At 43.8% G+C, this 27,551-nt stretch overlaps 1 protein-coding gene across 6 annotated transcripts in view; it reads right to left on the bottom strand.

Annotated features, from left to right (window-relative positions):
- CAMK2G (calcium/calmodulin dependent protein kinase II gamma) overlaps positions 1 to 27,551 on the bottom strand; it is a 125,896-nt gene that overhangs the window by 12,749 nt on the left and 85,596 nt on the right. For 4 of the 6 annotated variants that reach the window (XM_075505119.1, XM_075505118.1, XM_075505121.1 and 1 more), the window contains 6 exons: positions 26,660 to 26,743; positions 25,966 to 26,008; positions 16,418 to 16,458; positions 3,632 to 3,700; positions 1,972 to 2,016; positions 1,258 to 1,306 (listed from right to left, as the gene is read on the bottom strand). In XM_075505119.1, coding sequence (XP_075361234.1) covers positions 1,258 to 1,306; positions 1,972 to 2,016; positions 3,632 to 3,700; positions 16,418 to 16,458; positions 25,966 to 26,008; positions 26,660 to 26,743 — 331 coding nt within the window. The remainder of the gene's footprint in view (positions 1 to 1,257; positions 1,307 to 1,971; positions 2,017 to 3,631; positions 3,701 to 16,417; positions 16,459 to 25,965; positions 26,009 to 26,659; positions 26,744 to 27,551) is intronic. The other 2 variants (XM_075505120.1, XM_075505122.1) reach the window with 1 other exon arrangement.

Consider the following 27,551-nt stretch of genomic DNA (forward strand, 5'->3'; position numbering starts at 1 on the left):
GCTCAAGTCTGGGACCTCTCCTAAACAAAAGCTGCCAAAGAAGACAAGGTTCTGGAAAAATATCTGTTCTGGACGGATATCCAGCAGAGATTAGATAAATCAATTTCATTACCACACTACCAAAACCATGCAGTTCCCTTCCCTCAAAGCTAGGTTCTTAAACCACGGATTAGTCTTTGGCAAAAAGGCGGGAGCTAGAATACTGTCCTGTAATGAGGTCAGGTCTTATCTGAAACAATCTGTATTGCAGAGCTCATTCACTCACTGGCATGTGTTCCTGCTCCCTCTGACTCCTCAGAAGAGGAGCCAGCAGCTTGTGATAAGTCACAGGAAAAGCATCAGGAACTAGCCCAGCTGACAGAGGTGACATTGCTGCTACACCACAGGGTCAGCATTGATTTTTCCCTGGATACGTAACTCAGATTGACTACAGGGAGAATGAGAATACCTCTGTCTCAAAATGCAAACTATTAACGCATTTGCCTCAGAATGCAAACTGCATTCACCCATCCCAAACCTGCTCATTCAAGAAAATGTCTGCTCGTCCTTCTTTAGGGAGGTCAGGAAAAGGACATCTGCTCATCTTGTTTGAGCAGCTATGGGACTTGGAGCTCCTTCATCTAAAGAGTTTTACAACCACAGAATATTTATGATATGGTCACTGAAAGGCATGAAATCTCTTCTCAGCCTCTCCCTCTACTGATATCTCAGTCAAGGACATGAAAAATCATTTCCATTCACAGACAACAGGCTGAGAATGATCTTCATCTTAGAAACAAAAATAGACCCAAAGAGGAAAAAAAAAAAAAAAGGAGGGAAGTGTGTACATGTCACTAAAGAGATTCCCAGAAAGGGGTGAGAAGGGAGTCTGAGCAGTAACAGAGAGGTTTCAACTCCCTGTAACCTACAGGGAAGCACAAAACACAACCAGACTCCAAACCTCAAGGGACTGGTAGGGATTTTCCAAGCCTAGAAATGGACTGGAGATGAACAGATTATGATATTTGCAAGAAAAGAATTCCAACTCTGAGACAAAAACAAATTAGCTCAGGGCAACCAGTGTTTATATACCACAGAGGCCAAGTCAGCTGGCTCCCCAACGCATGGTCCCACTGTGACAGGAATGATAGCGTCATGGCGAATTTATGAACCGAGTCAGACACAGAAATCTGGGAAGCTAGTTTAAGGCAATGATCGAATCTCCAGGATCCCCTGCCTGCACTTAACTGTATTAGAAGTTACAGGCAAACCACCTACCTTTCAGATCCTCATCTTCAGTCGTGGTGTTACAGCTCTCTGTGGAACCCTGCACGGCAGAACAGAGCATTACCAGGCATCAGCAGGCAGGAGCATGAGTAAATAGTTTGATTTGTTTGTGAAGGAAGATGGGGAAAAGCGCAAAAACATTGGCAGGGATGGCAGGGAGAGGATGATACAAGGAAGATTTGGATGGAAGCAGGCCAAATATTAAGCAAAACTTAACTGCATCTCTGCTCAGCTTTTGCGTGTTTAAGCCATTCAAGCCGTCCACCCAGAACTTTTACAAGGACAGAAGTTACCAAACTCTGTCAAATGATATCAAATGGGAGTTGCTTCTGTTTGGAAGAAGAATAGCCACAAGAAGCTAAAGAAGGGCTCCTAGGCTTTCTCAGAGGAACAGGTCTCCATTTCCAGAAGAAAAAAAAAGAGTGCATAAGTGCCTGTATCTTCTCTTCCACCCCACATAAGAAAGAGAGTGTTGATTACACGCTGCAGTAGGAAAGAGATGATAATATTTGAACAGCTGTCCCTACTCAGCCTCTTCCAGAGATCCACAGCCATACAACACAACCCTCCCAGTCTACTGCCAGCAGTATTCAGGAGCATGCTACAAACCAGACGTCGGAAAGGTAGAAACCCAAGTAAGACACATGAAGACGAGAACGACAAGAGAGAAGAGGAGGTTTCTCTGGCAACATGCCCATCCCTTACCTTTATGCCATCTGTAGCATTATGGACAACAGTTGTTTGAGGCTCCTAGGAAAGGATGGAAGAATCATTAAACTCCAGTTCCAAAGCATTCTCTCATTTCTTTTCACTCCCCAGCAAGTGGAGAAAAGGTGACTGACATAAAAAAAAAATAAAAATCAAACCACAAACTCCAAACAGCACACATGTGCTTGCGTGCGCGCACAAACTTCCTGCACAGAAGGTTTCCTGAAGAGAGAGGCTGCACTAACAGCTATAGTCACAAGGAGACAAAGCCCCCAGCTTCCTTGCAATTGCCCCTAATTCCCAATTTGCCTCCAGTGAACCAGGCTGGCACAAACGCCAGATGGGAACTGAGCAGCCGGTCTGCACCCTCTACAGCTGTTCATGAAGCAATGACCCCCCAGCAGCATCCTCACTGGAAAATGCTTCAGAAGAGGGAGAGGGGGAGGAAAGGATAATACTGGGCTGGGGCCTTTGTCTCCCAGTTTTTTGGAAAGTTTGCCAGGTATTTTACCCTAAAAAAAGGGACATTCATAATTTCCATAATAAAAAGAAGATAAGCCAGACCACCTCAATGCCTCTCAGAGAGGAGCTGTGAAGGGAACTGGGCTGTGAAAAAAGGCACATTTTTATAAAAGTCTCTAAAATGAGATCCAATTTCAATAATAATGATAATAATTAATAATTTAGAAAGGGTCCCTCAGTATCAAAACTATAATGAACAAAGCCAGTGAAGGGAAAGCAGAAAATTATGAAGTGTCCCAAGAACCCTTTGCCCTACAACAAACGACAAAAACATCAAACCCCACCCTCCCACCCCTCAAAAAATGCCAAATCCAACTCTCCAGAGACACACAACAAAGAGCAGCTACCAGGCCTATGGGTGCTAACTAGCTCCTGCACTCATCCCTTCGTTACCAGGACAAGACTTCAGGATCCTGCACCATCTCCTCCCACTGCTGTCACTCTTGCAGGGGGGCTCAGCGAGGGCACCAAGGACTGTGACGGTGCAGATATACACACGCACCCGTCTGCCTCTGTCACCCACTGCACTGCTGCCCGATCTTCCAAGCGTACTGAGGCAGACCACACCGAGCTGTGCCATTAAACGTACTAGGCACAGGGCACCCTACGAAGCCTGCTGCACACAGCCCAAAGAGAAAATGCTAGCCCAGCAAGTCAGCGAGCTGCAGAGGATCAACCACACAACTGAGCAGGCCAAACGGGCCATCAAAGGATTCCTCTAAAAACCCTTCGCCTGCCCTTTCTTCTGTGGTGTCCTGAAGGCCATCCTCCATTTCCCGGGTGTTGGAGAATGGATGGAGCTTGCCACTCTCTTCTTCCAAACCAGCCTCCCCAAAGCCAGCAGGAACAGTTGAACGGGACACACAGAACTATACAGGGATGGCACAAGGGGAAGTCCAGGCAAGCTGCGATCCCCACATCCAACCACAGCTCTGCTCAGCACCCCCACCCCAAAGCCTGTGAGGCTGTGATCAGGCCCCACAGCAGCACAGGGACACAGACAGAACAAAGCCAAAACACAAGCTGAAACAGAGCAGCACAAGCAGCACTCGGGATGGGGGGGAAGGAGAGAAAGGGAGAGGACAGAATCAAAATTAAACCAAACAGGAAAAAAAATAGCGGTTGGGGAAGATACCATGGACGTCTGCACTGGGGGTGTTTCTTTTGCAGTGCTTACTATACTGGTTTTGTTGTTGCTCTGTGGCTGAGACAGAAAAACATGGTTTTAGTTCCCCTGCTGGGCAGCAGAGGCAGCAAGAAAATGACAGTATTGCTTCAATCCCAACCATCTCCTCAGACCCCTCCCTCCCCCACAAGGCTCAATCACCAAGAAGAGGGAGGAAGAAGGAGTGCTGCCCGGGTCGCTGGACATCATCCTCCCCTCAGAGGCAACAGATGTTGTAAGGGATGTACCAAAACCCAAATGTGCATGGACTGCTGGAGCTATAAGGAAGGAAAACAGAAGGGAAAAAGGCAGCAGCCCAAAGGGATGGGGAGAATCCTGCAATGAGCACCAACAAAAGTATTTGGTGAAGAAGAATGAGAGATGGCAGCAGTCCTGAGAGAAAGAGACTACAGATGTGAGACACACACAATAGTCATGGTGCAGTCTCAAACAGGCGACAAATGGGAGTTGTGTCTGAGGAGTCCCAAAGTATGCAGGAAGAGTCCTAGATATGTGATGATACTGAGGGTCCCAGGGAATCTGCTGAGGCAAGGAAAAGTGTGGTCAGCTCTAGAAAAGGCAGAGAAAAGGTGAGGTATGGTGTGTTGTGTCCCTGCTGTGACCTGAACAAAGAGACTTCAGGACCAAAATATGGAAAGGGACGAGGGTGGGACGCAAGGAAAAGGCCATGTAGTTCCCTAGTAGCAAGTCCTCTGGATGGTGCCCAGTAGTTTTTAATCTTTCCCCTCTTCAGTCTCTCTTGTAGCTGTGGTAGAAGAATAAAATCTCCATTTCTTGCATTCACATAGCACAACAGTGAGGCAGTCACCAGCTTGCTGCAAAGAAACGTCCCATTGAGTCACGTATGTCAGTTACGTCAGGAATAAGCAAGTCTATGTCTGCAGGAAGACAAACCCGTATCCACTAGTATATAATTCCTAGCCCACAAATCCAGTCAGTTGTCAGCGAATTAGGCCCACAGTTACACTGCTGTGTAACCCCCACACCAGGTATATAGCTCTCTTGCTGCCAGACACCAGCAACAATGTCAAAATCAGCACGGCAGGAGCCTCACTCAAACTATTTGGTTTACAGATGAGGGGTACTGGATGGGAGCTCACAGCAGCGTGACCTCATTGCAGCTGCTCTCCATCCCACTGTTCTTGGGGAGTGCAAACTCATACTGCAAAACATCAGGCCCTTATCACCCAGTAACCACCACAAAGAATGCAGAAGTCAAATGCTGAGCTGGAAAACATCTGCCAAAGGTTTAATTATGTCAACCAGAGACAGATCCTACGAGGTTGAGACTTCACACACACCTACTAATACTTCAGTTTTTCTTCACAAGCAGCATGCCTTGGCTTAGCTATCCCTTTTGGAGAGGGAGAGAGGAGAAACAGAAAAGGAAGATGGGGCAGGTGGAGAGGCGAGGAAGAAGACAGAGGCAGGAATGAATTCTTTAAAAGCCCATGGGGAAAAAAAAAAGGACCATATGACACACTCATCCCCAAAACTAAGAAAGGAAAAACACTTCACAAATTACTGTTTACTGCCTCTTCCTATACATCCCCACATTGTCCTAAGACTTTGGCCTTCCAAGAACTTTGCTTCCTGCATGTATTTCCAGCCTGATGGCAGAAGAGATGACAGGCTGCTGTGGATGTAAGAGAGGAGCAAATCAACCTGAAAAAATGAATCCCAAGCTGTTTTGTGGCATAAACACAATGAAAATTCTGGCAACGCCTGGGTCCACTCCTCCACACAGCACTGAGGGTCCTGTACTTCTTCAGAAACAGTGATCCTAATGCAGAGATCTATGTTCCAAACCTCTTCCAGTGAGAAGAGCACAGCCCATTTTTCTTAGTCCACTGGGATGAGAAGATAAAGTTAACATGAAAGAAGCTATACAAAAATACTTCCGATTTTTTCGAAGGCTTTATAACTGAGGCCAAATGGGGAAAAAAAAACCCACCTCACCATCCAGGAAGCCACTGTTCCGAAAAAAAGTTGACAGCAGCTTGTTAGGTGTGGGACATCACCTTACAAAGTGCAAAACCACGCACACCCAAAGCACACAGCCTACCCTCCAGGCTGCACTTAACACCCAGTTCATCCATCATACTCTTCCCCATCCAGTGGGCTGAAGAAGACAGAGTATCATGATTGCTAGTCCAGAATCACATAGCATTTTACTCCAGGACAGAGTCCCAAGGAAATAAGAGGCAGAAGACTTAGCCTAAGCAGTTTTCACAGCTCTTTCTCAGATGGAGGTATCTGACCTACTGAACTTCCCGCACACACTCGTGTCTTGTGGCCACCTAACCAACTGCCCTTCCCTGGAAAAGACTGGCCTGCCCTTCCCCGAGCCACAGATACCACAGCCAACTCTTACCCCTCCTTCCCCTCCTACTGCCAGCCAACATCACAGTCACTGGGCAGGCTACGATCCTTGGTAATTCACAGCGGTACAGCTCAAGTTAGAAGAGGCCAGTTCACCTAAAAAGGTGCCAGACCCTTCTTAAGATCTACGTAACACGATTAGTTTTGGCACAGCAGTTGGCAGCGCTTCCTGAGCTAGACAAGAGACAGACAGACAGGCACAAACAACATAGTGGGTGCAAGAGAAAGAAAACAGACCAGTGATCATATCGCTAGGGACACACATTTCTAGCCAAGTAAAAGAAAGTAAGTACCAATACATGGGCTGTCTCTGGTTATTTAGCCACCTTCACTGCTTCCGTGTTTTCTGAGGCTGACACTTACATGGTTTACATACCCCAGCTGCTTTAAAACAATACGCAGAGGGAATTTAAGTATTGCTGGCAGTGGGCAGAAAAGAAGAGCAAGAAAGGCACAACAAACTCCTGCCCTGGAGTTTCATAAAGGCAGGGCTGGTGAAAAGTCAGTCCCTCACATCGGATTTTCCAGGCAGTACTTTGGGGTTACTTTTTTGTGTTTAGATAGTTTTAAGCTGTCATTGAAGAAGGAAGAGGAGAAATATCTTCCAGATAGTAATGTAGAAACAAATTATTCTGCTTTCTCAGTACTATAACATTCCTGTTCCTACCTGCAATAGGGGAGAAATATTTTCTGTTCTTTTTCTGTGTAAAGGAGATAATGCAATAACTAATTTTTGCACTTTAGTTACTGTTCATATCTCAGTGTCAGAGACAAAGCCATCATTGAATGGTCTGTGTATGACTCCTTACAATATGGCACTGGCCAATTTTCTCTTTGCTCCCTTGAGAGTGGATTTGACTACTTTTCTGACAAATTCTATGGATGTCAAACATCTGTATGGATGAAAAAAGGAAATGAACAGGACAGGGGAGGCAGTTACTGGGCATTTGGTCATGCTGGGATACATAAACGAGATCAGGACAAAAGGAAGTTTTGGATTATAAAGGCTCTGACAAACCTTTTCAGTAAGTATGCTAAAAAAAGAAGTGACCGGCAGCTCTGAGCTGCCCGGCGGTGCTGTGCCCACACATTTCATCTGAACAGTGGAGCCCCATCAGTCTCTGCCACATTTGGAGCGACTCCCAGTTTGTTCTACACTCCAGGGCTCCCACCAAGGATGACGGCACCAACACCAGGCAAAGCACCTGCTCCTCTTTTTGGCACCTCTGCAACAGAATGACAAAGCCCCATGTCCAGGCAAGGCACGCAGCTGCTCTGCTGAGCCCAGGAGAACCACTGCCTTTTTCGTTTCGCACTCAGAGCAGGCAAGGTCGAACTGCATTGCCAGCAGTTGATTTTCTGCACAAAATGGGAACTGTACGACTGGCCGGGGGCCAGACGGTCACAGGGCCCTTTTAGTGAGGACATGGACCTTTCAGTGCACAATGAACCCCCCGCCACCGCCCCCCTGCACAGACATGCTATGTAGGGTGATGAGCACAAGCCGAGCGTGCATGGCATGAGAATGGCGGACGCACGAATCGCAGGCAGCTTACGGGAGGTGCTCACCATCAAATGCACACTGGAGCTCGACTTCCTTTTCTGGACACACCATTGAGAGAGGGAAAGAGAAGGGAAGAGAGGAGATGAGAAGAAAAGCACAGAAAACTATTCACACATTAGTGTGCCAGCAAGGGCCCCCCTGCCAATAATGCTCCCCCAGGGACAGGTATAAGCAGCAGCAGAAATGCACAGACACGCAAGAAGGCGCAGAGAGAAATCGCCATTAAAGAACATGACTACACACCAGGGAAAGGGCAGGGTTGAAGACCCCCATCCACTCAAACATCGAGGTCAGAACATAGGTGCCCCACACACTGATACAAGGAGAGAAGAGGGAGGAATATATATGCACAAGATGTGGGATGCAAGGGGGTGCCTCTATGTGCTCTCTCACCTCAGAAAACTGTGCAGCTTCCCCAGCCACACTGAAGAGGTAGGCAGAAAACCCCCATGTGTTCACATTGGAGGAAGCAGAGGTGTGTTTGCAACTAGAATCAGAGGGTAGGGCAGAGGGTGCAATGGGAAGGGCATCCCCAAGGGCTAAAGAAAGAAGAGGGAACTTCTCTGCATAGCACGGGGAGGAGAAAGGCTCCCTCACACAGAAATTGGGGCTGATTTGAGAGGCAAGGTGCACCCATGCTCGGATATAGAGGAAAGGCAAGGAAGGCAAAGAGGCACTCAACAGCCAGAACACCTTGCGCTCTCAGATACTGGGAGAAGAACTAATAGGGAGCAATGCTCAAACACTACCCAACCTTCTTGGACTCTACTCTTGTTCAAAGGCGTCTTCAGTCATCTTCAAAGACACCTTCACACCAAACTGCACTCTTCAGTAAACCAGGCTCAGCATGCATTTCTCTGCTCTTTCACTACACTCTTACTGTCATCCTGTCCAAGCTGAGTCTGGCAGGTCTTTCAGCATTACAATGCTACCCCTTTCCCCTGCTGTCTCCACATACATTTTCCATCTGCTCTTCTTCTTTGGTACTATCTAGACTATTTCTCTGCTGCTTACTACTCATGGGGAGGTACTACAGAGTCTAGCTCAGAGTACTGTAGGACAACACGTCCCAGCCAAAAACCATGATGGCATGGACTCAGCTACGTAGCTCTGGAGCAGCCCTTCAATTCAGTACAGGCCATGGAGTTGTACCTCCCCATTTCATACAGGTACTGAGTCTTCACAGCTTTCATCTTGAATATTGCCTTTATCCCTGCTATCCTCACATGAGAGCTCAAGCACACATATAGACTGGCATGTCTTTGACAGCAGAAGTGCCCATGTTCACCTCATACCCAGAGCCACATTCCTAATCACACCATACAGCCCAGAATCACACAGCCACTGCATGAACAGACTCAAACTAGCCAAGCTTCTGCCTCATCTTGATCTTTAATTCCAGTACAGACAGACTGAACACTGATCTGTTCAGCATTTGGCTCACCTATCTTCCACTTCATGGAGGAACAACACAGGGCTTGCCATTACCTGGTTTACAAACTTGTGATTTCTCTCATCTTCTTTTAGGACAATTTAGCTTCTCCACAGGCTTTTCCTCAAGCTAGAGCTAAAACAGGATGTACTAGCAGTGCATGAATACAACGCTTAGACCACCAACAACCTAGAGGAATCCTTGTACCCAGTCACAACAGGGAATTTTTAACTGGGAGAAGCAGAAATTCACACCAGCTGAGAAACTGCTCCAAAACTTCAGTTTTTATTTTTAATGTATCCTGTAAGTTACAGCAGACAAACAGAGGCTACATGGATACCGCAGGGAAATTTCTCTCTAAGGAAGCCAGTCTCATTTGAAGTTCATATAGATTTCCAATGAGTTACAGAAGCAAGAAAAGGGGCAGAAAATGTTAAGAGACAAGCAAAAGGTTCAATATGAAAGGAGAGTCAACCAAGCCATACAGAAAACAATCACCCTCCTATATTAGAGGCACAAGTAACACTGACACAGGAAGAAACAGAACCCTCTGCAGATCAGAATTTAATTAGAGTACAATCTACATTTAAAACAGTGTTGGTCTATTAACATGGCACGACGTATTGTAGAAATCCCAGAAAGCACGCTATTACTGGATACTACAATAACGGGGGAGAACAGCTAGCTAGGGAGTATGAAAAGGGTGGGGAGTGAGGTCTGTGTTATGACCAGAGCATGAAAGTACTATTACAATTCAGGACAGGTTGGATAATGCCAACATGAGGCACCAGCAGTAAGTGCTAAAGCATCAAAACTTATTAAGTCAAAACATACACAAGGAAATTACGAAAACCAGATCAGTCTCCCAATCCCCTCTGTAACAGCTGCATCAGAGCCATCTACATCACCTTCCCAAGGTGACTAGCTGAGCGAGCAAAACTTTTTATTCTTCTGTAATGTGACTGCAACTTCGCAAAGTAAATAAGATAACAGAAGTTTGGTTGCAGAGGGAGTTGTCTCTCCCTTCCATAACACAGCTACATCTCTAAGTATTTCTAGGCAGTGCAGAGACATCCCAGGGAATGCAAAAAATGGTTCAAGGCAGAGAGATAGCCTATGGTAAAGTACCTAAGTGATCACTTCAAGGATTTCCCTACATCCGAGCAACAAAAGTTCTCCCAAAGCAGCATGGACAACATTTTCCTCTCAAACTCAGGGATGGATGTTTGTTAAAGTTCTATTTCTGTATTTGTGTGAAATTCAGGTGTTCATCTCAAAAGAGGAGCAGATTCTCTACAACAAAACTTAAGGAAGACTCTTGCTTTAGGTAACAATAAACAGAAGTCAGCAGGTGACAGAAGACAACCTGAAGAGCCACTGTCCCTTCAGCATAGCAGCAATACCAGAAATCACAAGCGTAAATCATTCCAAGCACCTATGGAAAATACATCACAAACTAGAAGATGCTATAGGAAGTAGAGTGATTCCGGGCAAGGTCCCATTCACAGTTCTGAGCACTTAACATGGATATCTTTTTACAACAGCTTTTTGCATTTCTGTCTTCTACATGCAGTTCTCCCCCAGCTTGATACTGACAGTATCAGTATGTGTATCACGCTTGCTGCAACTCATATTCCTATAGACAGTATAGTCATTTCAGAACTTAAAGTAGGCAAAAAAAAAAGTTGAACTCAAAGCAGATCAGTGAGGGGCAGTGTGAACTAGCAGATTTGAGGTCCTATTTCTACTTCTGCTTTAGGCCTTTTGTGTGATGCTGAGCAAATCATTTCATCTTTGTCAATCCATCTTCTCGCTTGCCCTTTGTCAGCTTGTCTATTCAAATTGTAAGCTAAGAGGCAGGGATTTTCTGCTCAGGCATCGCTACATCGCTGAGCACACTGGACCCTTGATCTCAGCTGGAGTTTCTAGATATTACAACAACGCAGTGAAAAAAGTGAATACATCAAAGGTGGGTAGAATGTGTTACTGGATGTCAGCACTTGAACAGATCTGAAGCGCTGCCCAAGCACCTTGCATAAAACAGTTCAGCATAAAACTGTGCTGTTCAGGTGAACTTGGATTCTCCTCATTTAGCTTCACCATAACAATCTTTAAATAGTATGGCTTTAAGATCATAAAAAGTCCAGATACAGAAATAGGAGCATTAACTCCTGTTGGTCACTGCATGGGTGTTACTTGACCCTTGCAGATTTTCTAAGGATTCCCTGTTGGTTCACCTTGCTACTCTGCCTTCTCTGTCTAAGGCACGCTTTCACTAACGGCTTTCGCAGAAGCCATGCCAGCTTACAGAGCACCCTGCCTTCCCCACATACTCTAAGGGCAGGGAAAGCTGGTACCTGCCAGGCATAAAATGAACACTTACCACAATATTCCTTACGAACAGCAGAACAAATGGTATTTGGTGCCTCTTTGCAGTTATGTGAGATGAAGGGCAGGTTTTGCAACATTAACCTTGTCACACCAAAATCTGGATTTTTACTTTTCCAGATGAGTTCTCCTTTCAGCTATGCTATTCAGCTTTCACTGGGAAAGAAAACAGTGTGCATGCAGCAGAGGCAAGCTAGAAAATCAACCAATTTTGGAGAGCATTGCAAGTGAATGCTGTTAAAATCTCCTGCATCTCACAGCATTCTCCACAAGTTACTATTTACATAGAATGTTACATTGGGCCTGAAAAACATTATCATTTTGTATCCCCTAATCACAAACCAAAGTGCTCATTAAAAAAAAGAAAGCAAAGAAGAAGAAACTGACAAAGAGCTTAGAGAAGAACTAATTTTAAAATACTTACAATTACATACTTAACTAAAAATAGCACTTCGTGCATTAACAAATTCTGATTATACAGATGGATCTGACACACCCGCCTAGGACTGGAAACACATGCATCCTCTCACACCAGTAGGAAGGGAAATAACCCTTTGGGAAAAAAGGGAACACGACTGTTTGAAGTGCTGCCCAGAGACAAAAAGAAAAAAAAAAAAAATCAACAGTAGGACTGTAACATTAACTACAGGGAGCTCAGACCCTGACAAGGTCAGAGAAAGGACATTCAGCAGAAAGTGTCCTTAATCTTCACCCAGGTGTCTGCCCCAGCCCATTCCTTAAACCCTCACCTTGCAGTGGATAGCAAGTCCAGATTATAGGCAGAAAGGGGAGCAAGAAAGCAAGTAGATTTGACATGAAACTATCTAAAGTAAATTTTAAAATGGCAGCTGCACAGTGTTGCTCATAATTTAGAATCTTAAAAAAATATACCTGGGACCTACAGTGGTGGCCACAAGATACGTAGTATGTTACATGGCTCTGCAATTCGTCACCCAGTATCTTCTAGCCTCACTTTCTGGATTTGAAAGCAGAAAAGCATGTTCCTTGGGGATAAAACCTGGGCCTTCCTTGTTGCTACTGCATCAGCTTGGATCCAAATTCTGCCTGAAGAAAGTGAGTGCAGCACTACCAAAGGTTTGTTGAGCAGGGACAATTTAAGATTCAAGGCAGTTTAAATCATTCATTATTTAAGATAATGGAAAAGTTCTCAAGTGCCAAGCTGATGAAATATCTACCAATTAGCAGAATTAGTACTTGAAATAGAAGCAGCAGAGCAAAATGAAAACCAGAAATGCTTCAAATAGATTTTGGGAAGGAATTTGCTGGAGGAGACAGTCATACACATGGAAATTTATCAAAATAACCCAAGTGTAGACACACCTATACTGGAATTATAAAAAGTTTCCTTCCAGTCTTCCCCTCCTGATTTAAGCTTCCCCCACTTCCAAAACTGTCTGATGCAAGTAAAATGCATGCATCCCCATTGCTTTAGTGTGTTAGGCTTGCTTCAGCAAAGGATTAAAGCCAGTTCCTATAGAAACAAAAATTGTGTTTTTTTCTTACACATCAGCTCAACGCTACTCACTCTAGATGCTCATATCACCACATATGACTAATATATCATTCCTCTCTCATTTATGCTAAATCAGCAACACCATGCTGCACCTTGCATCCGATACTCACCAACACACATTTTCATGGAGTTCTTGGGAATAAAGCATGAGAAAGACATATAGGCCTCACTCAAACTTGCCTAATATTATGTAACAGAAATTCCTACTGTATTTGTCAAATAATGCAGGATTCCAGCATAGATATCTCTGAATACCAGCCAAAAGGATAGGAAAGTTACCTTGAACAGAAAGTAACTTAAGACAAAATGGTGATGTTTTTTTCTCAATGGGCTTAAAGCCATTAATTTTTACACTAGTGTAATCATCAGCTTGTGGAAGAACTCATCTACTGCGTGGATATCTGTGGCAACAGTCTCACGGAGTACAGTTACCCTTGGACCAGATAAAGCCAGTGAAGAAACTGAAACATATTTTCTCTCAAATCTCCAGAAGGAATTAATTTCCAAGAAGGTTTTAAGAAACAAACAAACAAAAACCCCAACCACCAAACAAACCAGGAGTCTCCATGGTTCCCTCCATCTGGAGGGAACAGGAGAAACAGCCTAACCACATGGCATGTGGTCAGCAGCAGACTACAGTTAAAAATACAGCATGCAATGCTTGTTCTAAACCTACATCTGATGTAACATTATTTATATAGGAAGTGGGAGTGAAAAGGATACCACAAAGCTGAAAATCTGTTTGGCGTTCAAGTCATGGTCTGTGCTCTGCACTACTGCAATGGGCAGAAAATCATAGTTTGCTACAAGTAATGCAAGACCAGATGCTCTTAACTTAACCAGTCACTGGCACAAGTTGTTTGTCAGAACTATCTAGGATGAGAAAATCAGTGGGGCTAAAATCACAAGTTTCCTGCATAAGGAGCAATGCATGAAAAGCAGGCTAGTCACAACGGTGAGGCCACCAACCAGACAGTGACCAGCACAGAGACTGCTGCACAGCAGCCAAGTGTGCCAGTACTACTCCAACAAGCAAATGGAAGTGGTAAAAGGCTACACTTCCATGGGATGACTAATGGGAAGCAGCACCATACATGTAGACAGTAGGGACAAGGAAGGAGATAAGCATGTAGCCACAGAAATCCTACAACAGAAGTGTTAAGGATGTACCACAAATACACACAGACCACTATCTGCTCTCTATCTTGTCCAAACTTCGTACTGGGGGAAAGCGACCTGTACATTTAAAAGTCTGCATTATTGAGCAAGAGGGTTACTCAAAACACCAGCTTTAAGAAGACACATAATTTCTTTCTGAGTTTTAAAGCTTATAGAAATGAGGACTGAAAAGCCACACCTGAAGACAGATGCTGTTTGGGGAAAACGGGAAGCTTAAACAACTCTTCTGAGGGCCCTGAGACCAGGCGTCTGCGATGCCCCTCGTGGACACCACCCAGGTTCATACTGCAGAGCAAGACTGCTCTAACACTTAGGAGAAAGGAATTTGCATGCAGACACTTGACTGCAGGTCTCCAGTATCATGCAGAAGTAGAGAAGAGGTTCCCAGAGGGCAACCCCATTCACCATGTACAGAGAATGCTATGCTCTCCAGTCTACCTTCCACTTTATTACAAGTATTCAATTATATATATCAGGAACAACATATACTGTGAAGAGTTGAAGAATAATTCAAATCAGCTAGGAAAGCAAATGCAGCTTTCCTCTTTTGACAGAGAAAGACACAGTGTTCTCAATGAAACAACCACCACAAGCTTTCTTGGAGCTAGAAGTCTCTAACATACAGGTCTCCTTGTAACTACATGACCAGGAAGCTGTGCCTCAAAACCTGTGTGCACATAATCTATCCATTTCTGGAAGATTTTGTCCCAAGTTGTAGCACTCCCTGAGAGCCTGTTGGAAATCAAGAATCCTGAGAAGAAAGCCAGTTTTTTCTAGGTAGGTGACAAAAACTGTGTAGACATGTTGTTATCTGCTGCTTTTCCAGTTGCTTCTCCCCTGCCACGTTGGGATTTTGAAGCATGTATCTGCTGGCTCTCAGTTCACAACATTTGGGATCATCCATTCTTATTCCACTGGGATTTTACTGTAATGTTTTCCATATCAACAGATGTGACAATTCAAACACACTTGCTGTATTAGTGTGCATGTGTTCAATGCATGTCTGTACAAGAGGCAGGTATGTTGAAAGGCACAAAAGCTCACTCTTGCAGGCACATTTCAAGGATAAGTATCCTAGGGCAAGAACAGCAGTTTAACCAGAGCATTTTGGTCAAAAAACCCCAAAGACTTGGGTGTCATTACGGCAGAACACAGAACTGCAAGACTGCAGGCTTTAGTAGAGCAGCCCCCAAAATAAACACAACAACTCTGAAAAAGCCTCTTTACCCGGCAGCCTGCTTGTATTGTGAGCCCTCTAGAAGCAGAGCCTCATTAAAATGGAAAAGGGCTAAGAGAGCAGGAGAGAACAAGCATGCTAGTCCTGCAGTGTGCATGTCAACCCCCCAGCATGGGGAGAATGAAGACTGCCCACCGTGCAAAACCAGGAGATGAACTATTCTGCCTAACAGCTGTGGAGAACGGTTTGGACTTCAAATGGAAATGCAAGCAAATACACCAAACCCTACTTTCCCATGTGGAGGACAGTTATCCTTTGGAACAGTTAGGAGAAGACAGTGCTCTAGCCCATAACGGTCTCTACTCCAGTACCAGATGGTAAAGGGCTACTGCCTGCATCAACATACAGCCTAGGGAATGGCCTATTTGACCTCCAGAACAAAAGGATGACCATGCACACAAAGAGCGAAATTGAAGTGGGGAGAAAATAATTCCCCTCAGAAAGGAACAGGAGAGTGCCTGGCCCTCAGGGATGTGGACCGAACTTCTAACACAGGACTCAGTTTCCATTCTGTCCAAACATGAACATCTGGAGGCTCCTCCTTCCACACCCCTCTTCCCAGTTCAACCTTTAGCATCTGTCCAAGGGGGGAGACAAAGATTTCCATGGGGTCTGCTGGGTATCATCAGTCACTGACAATTGCTCTGTGCAATTTTGATACCCAGAAGCATTCTGCACTGAAGAGAACAGACTAGTCAGAGGCATGTGTCACACATGAGCAAGTCCTTGGTCTTTCTAATCCACAGCATTGACCAGTTCTCCATACTTCAGAGAAAGGAGAAAAAGCAATCTTGCTCGTACAATAGTTGTGTGATGTAGAAGCTAGTTGTGTGATGTAGAAGTTGCATGTAAGGAATGTTAAGATCCCACCGGCAGCATCATAATGATACTGAATATAACAATCCTAGTCACAAGACAGGGCTGTGGTTTTACCCTGGAAGGGGATGGGCACCAGAGAAAGCGTCTGCCTTCTGTTCAGGTGGTGGGAGAGACAGTGAAATGGGAAAGCAAGAACTTACCTTCACTCCATCTGACTTCTTGTTCAGCAGGCTTTTGGCAGCTGTGGAGAGAAGCAGAAGTAGGTCAGATTTTGGTTTCAAGACTATTTTCTCTCTCTCTTCCCACTTCTCTCAAAAATGCATGAGACTTCAGAAGGACAACCATCCTGCTAATTCCTCTCTAACAGCAAGAGACCTGGAAAACAAGGCCGAATCACTCATTAAATCCACCCCAATAGCAGAGGGTCACCCATCCTATCTATTGTTCACCCAATTAGGCAAAAATGCTCCCACTTTCACCATCTCAGGAAGACCAAGTCTGAAATGAGACTTTAGAGCTCCTCTATTTCAATCCTCCACTCACACAGTGACCCCCATCCAGAAGTCCCAGCAGTTACAGGGGGAAAAGCTAAAGAAATCTGCCAGATCTTTGCAACAGGATACTGGCTTTATCTTCAAGTGCACCCATTCACATAACAGACTTTGCTTATAAAGGGGGCACTGATAACGCAGAGGCCTCCTTATTACTGCTATTCACAGTTACTCTGGGGAAACATCTGGAAGGAAGAGACTGGAGAAGTGCAAAAGGCAGCATCTGATAACTTTAAACAAAAAAAAAGAGAGAGAGAGAGAATGAGAAAGAGAGACAGGAACTAGGCTGAATTTCTTCACTGAAAGATAAAGATGCTCTGCTGTGCTCAACTTGAACAACTGGCGCTAGCAATGAAAGCGAGAGCATGATAAGCACACACAGGGAGCCCATAACAAATGCCTGGCAGAAGGCACACTTGGGACTGATGTAGGAGCTGCTCCATCTATTACAGGAAAGTGGTATGTTGACAATGACTGTCAACAGTAAGACCCCATCTACAACCTCAACAGACATAAAACATAGCTTGCCTACTCATGAAGAATGTATACAGTTGTTTGAACTTCTGTAAACGGCACGCTAGAGACCTACTGGACCAACACACTGATACGCCTCTCCTAAGCAGTTGCTGAGAAGCATACGGGTCTGGGTACTTGACCTGGATTTTAGCTTGTCCTGGTTTCGGCTGTGTGGTGCTTAGTTGCTGACTGGGTTTAAACCACGACATAGCTCCAGCAAAGATGAGGCCTAGAGAAAAGGCAAGTCCTAAGACAATGCTCACATGACTGTTGAAATACTTCACTCCCAAAGACATGCTGACCAACTCACACGCAGAGTGCTCAGTCTCTCTCTAGAAGCAGCAACATTAGGCAAAAATGTTTTTGCAATATCCAAGCAACCGTTCCAAGTTTTATGTCAAAAGCATTTTCCACCCTGTCTTCCCTACCACATGACCCTACAGATATGGATTAACTAGACAATATCAGCTGAGCTGGTGCAAATGACTAGCGTCTCTTCCCAATAAAGAGGCACCCTATAAAAGTTTATTACAATTTCGGAATTGGTCTTCCTAATTCTACTGCCTAATGCAAATATAAAGCTAGATCAGGAATTTGTCTTCATTCCTGCTCTCAGAAACCATCCAAGAACACTGGAAGAACCTTGTGCAGAGGTTTTCTGAATGTGATGTGTCAAAACACAATGCTCCAATGTGCACGCACAAAGGCGGGCAGACAAATTGTCCCAAGCAACTCATCTGCCCTCCAACAGTTTCTTTGCTGAATGTACATATACTAAAGCATTGCAAGACTGAACCTAACAGATAAGTTCTTGCCACCTTCAAGGCATGATGAAGGAGACCAGCTTGATTCCACATGCAAGTGAGAAGGAGAACAAAGGCCACCATGGGGTCAAAAGGGGTCCAGCATTTATACCACACATACCTCAAGGCATCTCACAACAACTGTTGAAAACAAGAAACTGTTACGGCCTTATAACACTTCAGAAGGAGTAAAGGATTCTGCAACTTAACAAATACCAAAAATGGGACATCTCTGAAGTGAAAAAAAGAAAACATCAGAGAAGGGAAACAGCACCACCATATGTCCTGGGACTGACCCAGACACAAACTGGGAAGCAACATTTTTCACACTTTCTGTAGTTTCTCCAGAAGCTCACATTTGTCTTTGTGGAAAAAAGACAGCTAAAATCATGTTCTATGGCGTTAAAGCAAATTCAGCTGAAAGCCCTTCTGTGTGGCCCAGCGCCATGCAATGCTGAGCCAGTGCTCCCCAGCGCAGCCTGCCCGTGTAGCCCCCTCCCCTGCTTGTACCCCCACGCAGCACACACTGTTTTCCCACAGGCCTGTCGGCATCCCAGCACTGAAGAAGGAAACTCAGTCTGTAGTATATTGAGTTCATGCATCATACTGTGGTTTGTAAGGACAACTGGAGAGCCCATGAAATGCATTCACATGCAAAGATAACTGCAGACACCTCAAACAAAAGGGAGGCATGCAGGTTTACCCACAGGTCAACCTGTACATGTTATAAGACAGAAATTAAAGGGGATGCAAGTGGAATTTCTGCAGCAAGCAACAAACAAGACTTCCTGTAACAAGAATAATTTTAGAAGACTGGCAGCACCACCCAACATGCAGCTTAGCAAGGAGACAACAGGAGGGAGGAAATCCAAGGACACACGAAGGTAGATTTTTTACTGTTCAGAAAATGGTCTTGTACACATGCTCTGCAGTTTTCCAGGCATGAGATACTAATATTTATTTTCACCATCCTTCCCACTTCCTCTAAACATTAAAGGGATTAAATTCCCCCTTCTCAATGGAGTTAACGGTTCCTCTATAATGAAGCAATACAAAGGCACTCACTGCTATCTAGGTAGCTTAAAAGCACAGTTCTGTTCCTGGTTTTACAGGACACCCTCCTGTTAATCTCTGAAGAGAAACACAAAAGGCATCCCTGGCACACACCCCATATGCCCCTCCCTCTTCCCACATTTCTCAGTTTTGGCCTCCATAGGAAACAGCCTGGACTCTGGACCACGCTCCTGGCAGAAACACAAATCCCTAATGCTGAACTCATCAGCAATAAACACTAGACACTCTTGATGTACCAGAGCCAAGGGGGGCGGTGGAGGAGGGAATTTCCAAGAGGGACTGAAATACCCATTCCAAACACAGCCGTGGATAGTGCCTCCCCCCCCCCGCCAGCCCCACTCCTCCTCTTCCAGAGACAGCAGCCCTCCGCCCAGCCTGCTCTGGGTTTGCCCTGTCCAAATCTCTGTCAAATCTCAGTTTGCTGTCAAATCTCAGTTACGTTTCTCATCTTGGTTAAGCTTCCAGAGAGTATTTTTTGGGATGCAGGGATAACACTGAGGTTGCTTTTGTTAAGCTTTACTAACTCATGATGCTAGTCTAACAGACAACCCGGCTTCTAAATACAAGCACTTAGACCAGGAAGAATTTCAGACTTTGCTGAGGCTTGATTATTAAAATAAAAATCGTATCATACCAACACAAAATTCCCAATAACATAGCGTTGCGACTTGTCATACTCATGTTCTCAGTTCAAACTAAGTCAGATTAACTAATCCTCAACTTGTGTCACTTCTGGGGCTCACCACAAACCAACCGAGAGTCAGTATATAGCCATGAAGAGGCACCTCTGGCTACCATTACAAACAATGCTCACGAATGCAGTGTAACTTCAAGAACATCTGTTTATTAAGGGCAAAGACTGGTGCTTAACTCTCTGCCACAACGGCTATTTAGGCACAAGTCACTAACAGTAGCCATTTAAACACAGAAGATTACACAGAAGAGAGGGGAGTTGTCTTGTGTTCTCTACCCTCACTTTGGTTTCTGTCTCAGCAGTCCCCTTTCTCTTAGGTTCTCCAGTGACTTTCTGTGGGAATTTGTTGCAATAGCAATTGCACAGGAACGCTATGCACTAAGTGAGAGACCAATACAAAGACAACCTATTTGCATGGGATAACTGCCTGGCAGAATTTACAAAGTGGATTCTTTCTCTTGTTGAAAAGTTGATTTATTATTTTTTTTTAAATCCTGCTTTGTTGTTAAGTCCCTCTATCCCCTAAATGACACCACTGTTCCAGAAATGTACCTGAGCAATAGACAAGCAGCAACATTTAACATTTCCCTCCCTCAGTGAAAAACCTCCATGAGCGCTTCTATTCCTCAACAAGACTAGAGTGATTCTGTTCAAAGAACTGCTACAGGATAAACAAGGGTCATGAAAAGCAGACAGACACTTCAAAACACTCTTTTTAAAACAAGCAGAGAGAGACAGGTAGAACCAGGTGAAAAGGCAGATAAAACCCCCAAACCATTAGGCAATGCAAGCCTTTATGTGATCTGGACCCACAGGACCTCTAGACATAGCAGACACCTTCTTTCCTATCCAATTCATCTCATCAGGCACAGCCAATGCCTAACACTGTGCACATACTTCCAATGCACCGGGAAAATCTCAAGGGTAGATAGTGAAGATGCATATCCGTCTCCCAGACATGCCCCAATGGTTTTCAGAGAAAGATTAAAAGAGGGAGCATTCATTAAAACTAAAGCCTGAAATACAGACCCAGTGGTGTCCTCTTGGTATGAGCCACAGGGCTCCCAGTTCTCCCACTAGTGAAAAATGGAGAAATTGCGTGGGAGCCAGGTGATTTTCTTCTGCTTTTTTCACCTCTGCCAGCCTCAGAAAACCAAAACTTTCTCCGGCAAGGCTATGTACAAAAAGCCAAAAACCAGGAGCCAGCCTGATAGTTTGTGACATTTCAATTAATGTTTGCAAACAACCTTCCGGCCAATGCAGAAGTTTCACATCCTGAAAGACATTCTCTTTGCAGGTATGCATATGTACACACACAAACAGGAGCAGAACCTTAAAGGGCCAAAACAGTCTGAACACCCATCCTAGACTTTTGAGCCTGAAAGCCCCAGTCTGTCCCAAATTCAAGAGTTGATAAAAATATGAGAGTACCTCTCTTGCAGTATTACAAAAACTCCATTTCCTGACAAACCAAGAAATGAAGGGGTGAAGGGCAAACACCACAAGAAAAGGCATTCACACAGTTCTGAAGTTTAGGGAGAGGAAGATAAAAGGGAATTATTATAATAATTTAAATCTACTTTTGATGATAAATTAGAGTCTCAGGCCATAGTGATAAACATTTAAATGCAGCAATGAAATCCATGTGATTCTGGGAAGCTGCAAAATGGAAGTTTACTTACTTAAGTACACTACTTCAGCAGGTTCGCACTGCAGTAGTTGAACATCATTCTCTGAAACCCCTGACTGTTTCTTAAGCAACTTAGTAGATACAGAGAAATAACTTTAAAACAACTTAATTTTTCATTAAATGTGACCTCATCTTCTGCTTGGGAAATGTGGTTCCCAGTGATCTCATACTCATTTATTCAAAGCTCTCTGGAAACGTCTTGATAAATTTTTCCCTCCGTATTTTCATCCTTTGAATTCACACCAGGAGGGTAGGGTTCATGTGAGTCAAGTGATACAAGTTTCTGGTCCTGAATGGATATCTACATAACTAACACAACACAGCACAAACTTCAAATATTCTACTCGCACAATTTTAACTTTGCTTTGGTTAAAGGAAAGAATCCAAATGCCAATCTGAGTATAAATATATATATGTATACAGACACAAAATAGCAAAAATTCAGTTTCACACACACTTCTGGAAGGCAGGTATAACAGGACAGTGAAATATTTCAGGACCACTTCAGTATTTGTATTATTTCCTTCTTCTTGCTCTTTAGTCAGCTCAAAAATGTCTCTGTACAGGTTACACCAAACATGTGCAGGCATACGCAGCCCTTCTTTACTTAGTTAGAAAGCACTCTGCTCCCTGGATCTGCCTCCAGCCTCTCTCGACCTCACCTATCTAGTTAAAAACACCAAACTTCACATCGGAGTTAATAAGGATCTGTAGAGACATGTAATGAATTCCAGCTATTGTCACAAGCTGCCATAATAGCTCCCTCACAAAACTGGCTTGAGCAAGCAGTGACAACTCCCAAGTAAAAAGCTCAGCATCAGTTAAAGATAGAGGTTTCGGGCATAAGGGTTAATTACCTACAATGTCTGCCTTAGGATCTATTTTGAACACAGGGTGGCACACAGGACTTGTGCTGAACCATTTGAGAGAAATGAATTTCATAGAGTATGAAAGCATGTTGAACAACTCCTCCCCAAACTAACAGTTGCAATCCAGTCAGGAAAACAGTGCTAAGAATTTAATCTAGTCCACTTGTAAGTCTTGCATAAAAATTAACTTATGGAGAAAAGCCATTTCTCAGCACTTTGTGAAGATGGCTTGTTTCTAAGATGAAACCCAATTTTGTCCATCCTTTCACTCAGTTTATAGCAGGCTTACTTACAGAGTTTTATCTACATAAATGAGTCCAGGCACCCTTAAATACTGCAGCTATTAGGAATCTCTGAAAACCTTGCCAACTTTCTCCTAGTAATAAATGTACATTTACTTCTCAGAAGGTGATTTAGGAGTTTCTTGCATATGACCTAATCAACTGATTTACCTGACTGTACTTCTGTATTCTGTAAATGAATACAGATCAGATCAGTGTTTGCTTGGATCATCTGAACATCAAAAGCCACAAGCGAGCACCCAAATCATCCTGTGTATACCCTGATGGGACTCTAAAGATCCCACAGAGAACTTTAGATTGCAATGTTCTCTCTCACAGCTGAGTGAATACCTACCAGAGTGTGTACAGAAGCCACAAACCCCTTATTATAACCAGGTCTCAATTTCTTATACTGAAAGGAGTGCAACTGTATCTGCTTTTAACAAATAGCCTACAGCTGACCTGAGATACCATCTTCTAAAAAGAACCCCAAACTGCCAGTATTAAATTGTTGAATATACCATTACTGGGAAAAGGAGCTAGAACACATTCCTTTATCTTTAGGAACTGGCCTGGGGCAAAAGGCACCCAGCAAGCAACAGATTACTCACAAAAGAACAGAAACTTTTTTTTTTTTGGCTTTGTAAAAAGTAAGATTTTTTTGATGGGGAAAAAAGAGAAAGTACTGCTACAGACTCTTTAAGCATACAATCTGTCACAAGCCAAAACCACACTGTCAAATGAAGGAACTCCTCATTACAAAATGTGTGACAGAGGAGATAGTAATGACAACAGGGTTAAAGAAGTCTTCTCATATTTCCTGCAGATAGTACTATCGTGCCTAATTAATTGATACCATGAGCCTTCATTTTCCTCTTGATTCAAAACATCTGTGAAGAAGCTTTTAGAAGATCTCATCCCCAAACAGGAAGAAGCTTCTCTCTTCATAAATCTAGTTCCCTGTCTGCTGGGAATGGGGCTTTTAGAGGCCCACAAAACAAGTGTCACCCAATTAGAGAAAATAAAAACTCCGTAAGGTCTTTAGGGAAAGAAACAAGTACTACTTCAGAACTTTTCAAGCACAGTTAGATGACCTGTCATGATAGGAAAAGTCTGAGCTCTACCTAAAGTTCCCACATGGACTTTCTAACTTTTTACTTCCAGTTAGCATGCACTTATTCTTCAATTCCAGCAGATTTATGTATTTCAACTGCAGTAATTAAAAAACCTAAGTAAATTACAAAATAATAATAATTTTAAAAGTCAAGCTCATATTACACATAGTCCTGCAAAGAAAACAAGAGTAGCTGATCTCCACACTTTCAAAACACATCAGAATATTACAAATAGCTACTATCCACAGAGGCTATACATGCTTTGCATCTAAATTCACAACATCTCTTTCTGAACAGTTTTTCAGAGCGTCTCATTACCTGGGATCACAGCTTATATTCAAAGCACAACTCAGTGACACTGAGAACCCTGCACTCACTATGGGCCACCTAGGATTTCCTTTTCTTCAGCTGTTAACTGAAGCGGATCCAGCAGCTTCAGCCCTTGAGACAGAGAAGAATGAGCAGAGCAAGCCTTTTCCTCCTTGATACTAGCTCAGGGAATAAGTGGATGTATAGGTCACACACCATTAAGGAGAACCCTTCTCTCAGGCATTTCATGTACTCAAAATCTGGGCCACAGGAGATTTTCTTACCCAAGCACTTCTGCAGCTTCATTAGAAGTGACAACATTTGCAGACTAAAAATGAACCTAAACCCGCTGTTTAAAAAAAAAATAAAAACCTGACTATTTCAGAATCATCAGTTGAGTGAAATAAAAACTAGCTGCGTGAATAGATCAAAAACCCTTCACACCAGCAGAAAGCCCAAGAAAACATTGTTGCGTACAGTCCTGTGGAAGTCCTGTGTCATAGCTCCTCAGTTATTTCAGAATCACTCTCAGAAAATAGTGTATAATTTTTAAGTCCTGTAATAGTCCTGCAAAACAATCCTGGGACAGGTGAATGGAGAAAATTATTCTGTCCCTTTAAGGCCAAACTATCAGAAATGCAGTAAAGAGAAATTGTGGTAGCCACAAGTAGTCCTGACATATTGGCACAGGTTCACCTGAAAGCAAGAACCAAAGAAAAACCATTCTGAAGTTGCTGAGGGTTGTCCCTTAATTGTAGCTTGATTTCAGATCCTTTAATCTTTTTTAAAAATCACCATACAGAAGGTTAAAAATGCTGCCTTAATTTCACAAAAGAACGTATGCATCAATGTGCACTTTGAATGCTGGGATACATCATTTCACAGAGGTTTTCATTACAATTAGAAGTTTATTGTAACATCACCCAGAATATAAGTATTGGTATCCACCATTAGTAAATGGCCAGATGAAATTAATACACTCCCATTCCATTCATCATCACTTATAATCCATACAGCAGACTTTCACTTGAAAGTAACTGTAGTCAGGTGCAATAAAAATCTGACTCATGCATTCAATGATTGCCCTTTTTAAAAGAGAAAAAAAAATGGCAAAGAGGGCAAAGAAAGCAAACAATCCCATAAACCAAAAGCACTTGAAATAGGTTTTCCACCCAAATGGAAATGAACACAGATAAGAATGCGTCACCTAGATGTGCTGAGCCAAGACAATCATCTTCCAAAAAGCACTGATTTGCATGTTGAGATTTGCATTTTCAGTAAGTGCACTACGTAATGCAGTTGGGTGGGAGCCAGACTATCAGTTATTAAGCCTAAAAGGATGAAAACCACTTCTGAGACTCCAAGAAGGAAAACTGATAGCTATATGCTTCAGACCCATTTTTGATAAGTCAAAGTAACACAATACCCAACTAGCTCCTGTCCCTATTCTCACCAATATTATTACTTGCTCTGTGTCCCTGCCTCAAGTCTAAAGGAATCACTGCTACCTAGTAAGAGTTCTTGACTCCTGATTTCAGATGGGAAAGCTAACAAATGCCAGCTAGAATTTCCCCAAATAATCTGATAACAAAATATCATGAGAGGATTGTGGCAGCTGACTTGATTTCTGTTTTGTACCAGACTACAGTGCCATGTGCTCCTCCCCAGACAAATCACTTCCTATTTCACACTGGTCACCAGCCAAGACAAAGCAACCACCATTACACCATGATGAACTGTGAGCATGTTTCCTTCCCTCCTACTCAACCCCCAAATGGTTAAAATATGCCCTAACTCACTCACACAAAACAAAACCAAGGAAGGGATGGGAACAGTGAGAACTTACCTGAAAAATTCCGAGACACAAGCATCGTCGTGAGGATTGCACCCTGTGGGGAAGAGAAAGCAGGGATAAGAAACAGAGTCACTCACTCCAGAAAGTGGGGGGCCAACCCATAGAGAACACAGTGTGTCAGGTGCCAAAGCAGAGGTATCCCAGTGCTACCCTGGAAAGTCCTAGTGTATCCAGGATTCCCACATGTGGCTGTTGGACCTGACACGGGACTGCTCGGAGTTCTGCCTTTCTAGAGCAGCAGCTAGAGGCCAGGCAGGATAGCCTAGGAAATCTAAAATGGCACTAAGTTATGTTTAGACCCATAGTTGCTTCCTAACTTTCAAAGAGCTGCTCCATGCACAGGCCAGAGGCTTTGCCCTAGCTACAGGCAACTGATACGCAGAGAATGATCAGAACTAAAAGCCCCAGAATTTAAGAACTAGTTGCTCTGTTTCAACTCTCTTGCAGGAAGTAGAAGGGGTGATTGTGTAGCAGAAGAGGCATGGGAAACTTACAGCTTCGGAGAAAGAAGCTACCCAGCTCCTCAGCACACTTCTTTAGTACCCTGTACTGGAGGACCACATAAGGTACTTCACTAACGCTAGTGAGCTAATAACAAAAAAAAAAAAAAAAAGTTGCTAGGAAGGCATTAACCTCAGATTCAGAGGATTAAAACCAAACTTAACGCAAACTAACATATACTTACCTTTAGCTTCCTTCTAGCATTGAATTTTCTCAAGCATTCCACAGTCTCCTGCCTGTGCATCATCGAAGCGACAGTGGATCGTTGCTGAAAAACAGGAACAGCAAAAGATCAAGAACATACCCTAACCAAATCAGCCAGGGGCGTTCTCTCCGCTGGCACACAACCAGGACATGCAAGCTGACGTTGCTAAGCCTCTCACTGCTGCATGGCTGCAAAACACTGCAACCAGTTCATAACTTAAGAGCTTCCCAATACAGCAAGACATGTTAAGTTGGCTATTACAGACCTGTGCCCAAGAAACTCTGGGACTGAGGTACAGGTAAGAATCAATGCTCCCTGTCTCTCAGGCACACAAACGGATCAAGACAGTGAGAAGACAAAAGTCCAATGAACAAGCATACCCATGGGGGACTGAGTGAGAGGCACTACAGAAAAGATCTGCGTTGCATTAGTTATAGCTCTAAGGGAAAATTCCAAGCAGTAAGTGAATACTAGTGAATACTAGTGACTGGTAGCCTTCCTGGACGTGGCAACTCCCTGAATAGAAGTATTTGACTAACAGAGGCCTCGGCATCTTTGCATCAGTTTTGCAGAAATAGATTTTCAGTGTGCAAGAGGAAAGATCATATAGCTCTATTGTACCAATGCAAAAACCTGAGTATAACCTCTTGCCAGTGATGCACACCTGTCACCCACAGTAGACTGGGATCCCATCAGCTGCAAAAAGAGAACTTCCCAGAAGTGTTGCCAGTCATTGAGAGCACATGAGGAAACCAGAGACTGATGCCTTTAGAGCACATGAGGAAACCAGAGACTAATGCCAAAGTAGCTGTTGCTCTTGCACAGAGCCACAAGCCTGAATTCCCTTTACAAGGACAGGGGGTGAATGACT

Source organism: Mycteria americana, chromosome 6, assembly GCF_035582795.1.
Source record: "Mycteria americana isolate JAX WOST 10 ecotype Jacksonville Zoo and Gardens chromosome 6, USCA_MyAme_1.0, whole genome shotgun sequence".
NCBI lineage: Eukaryota > Metazoa > Chordata > Aves > Ciconiiformes > Ciconiidae > Mycteria > Mycteria americana.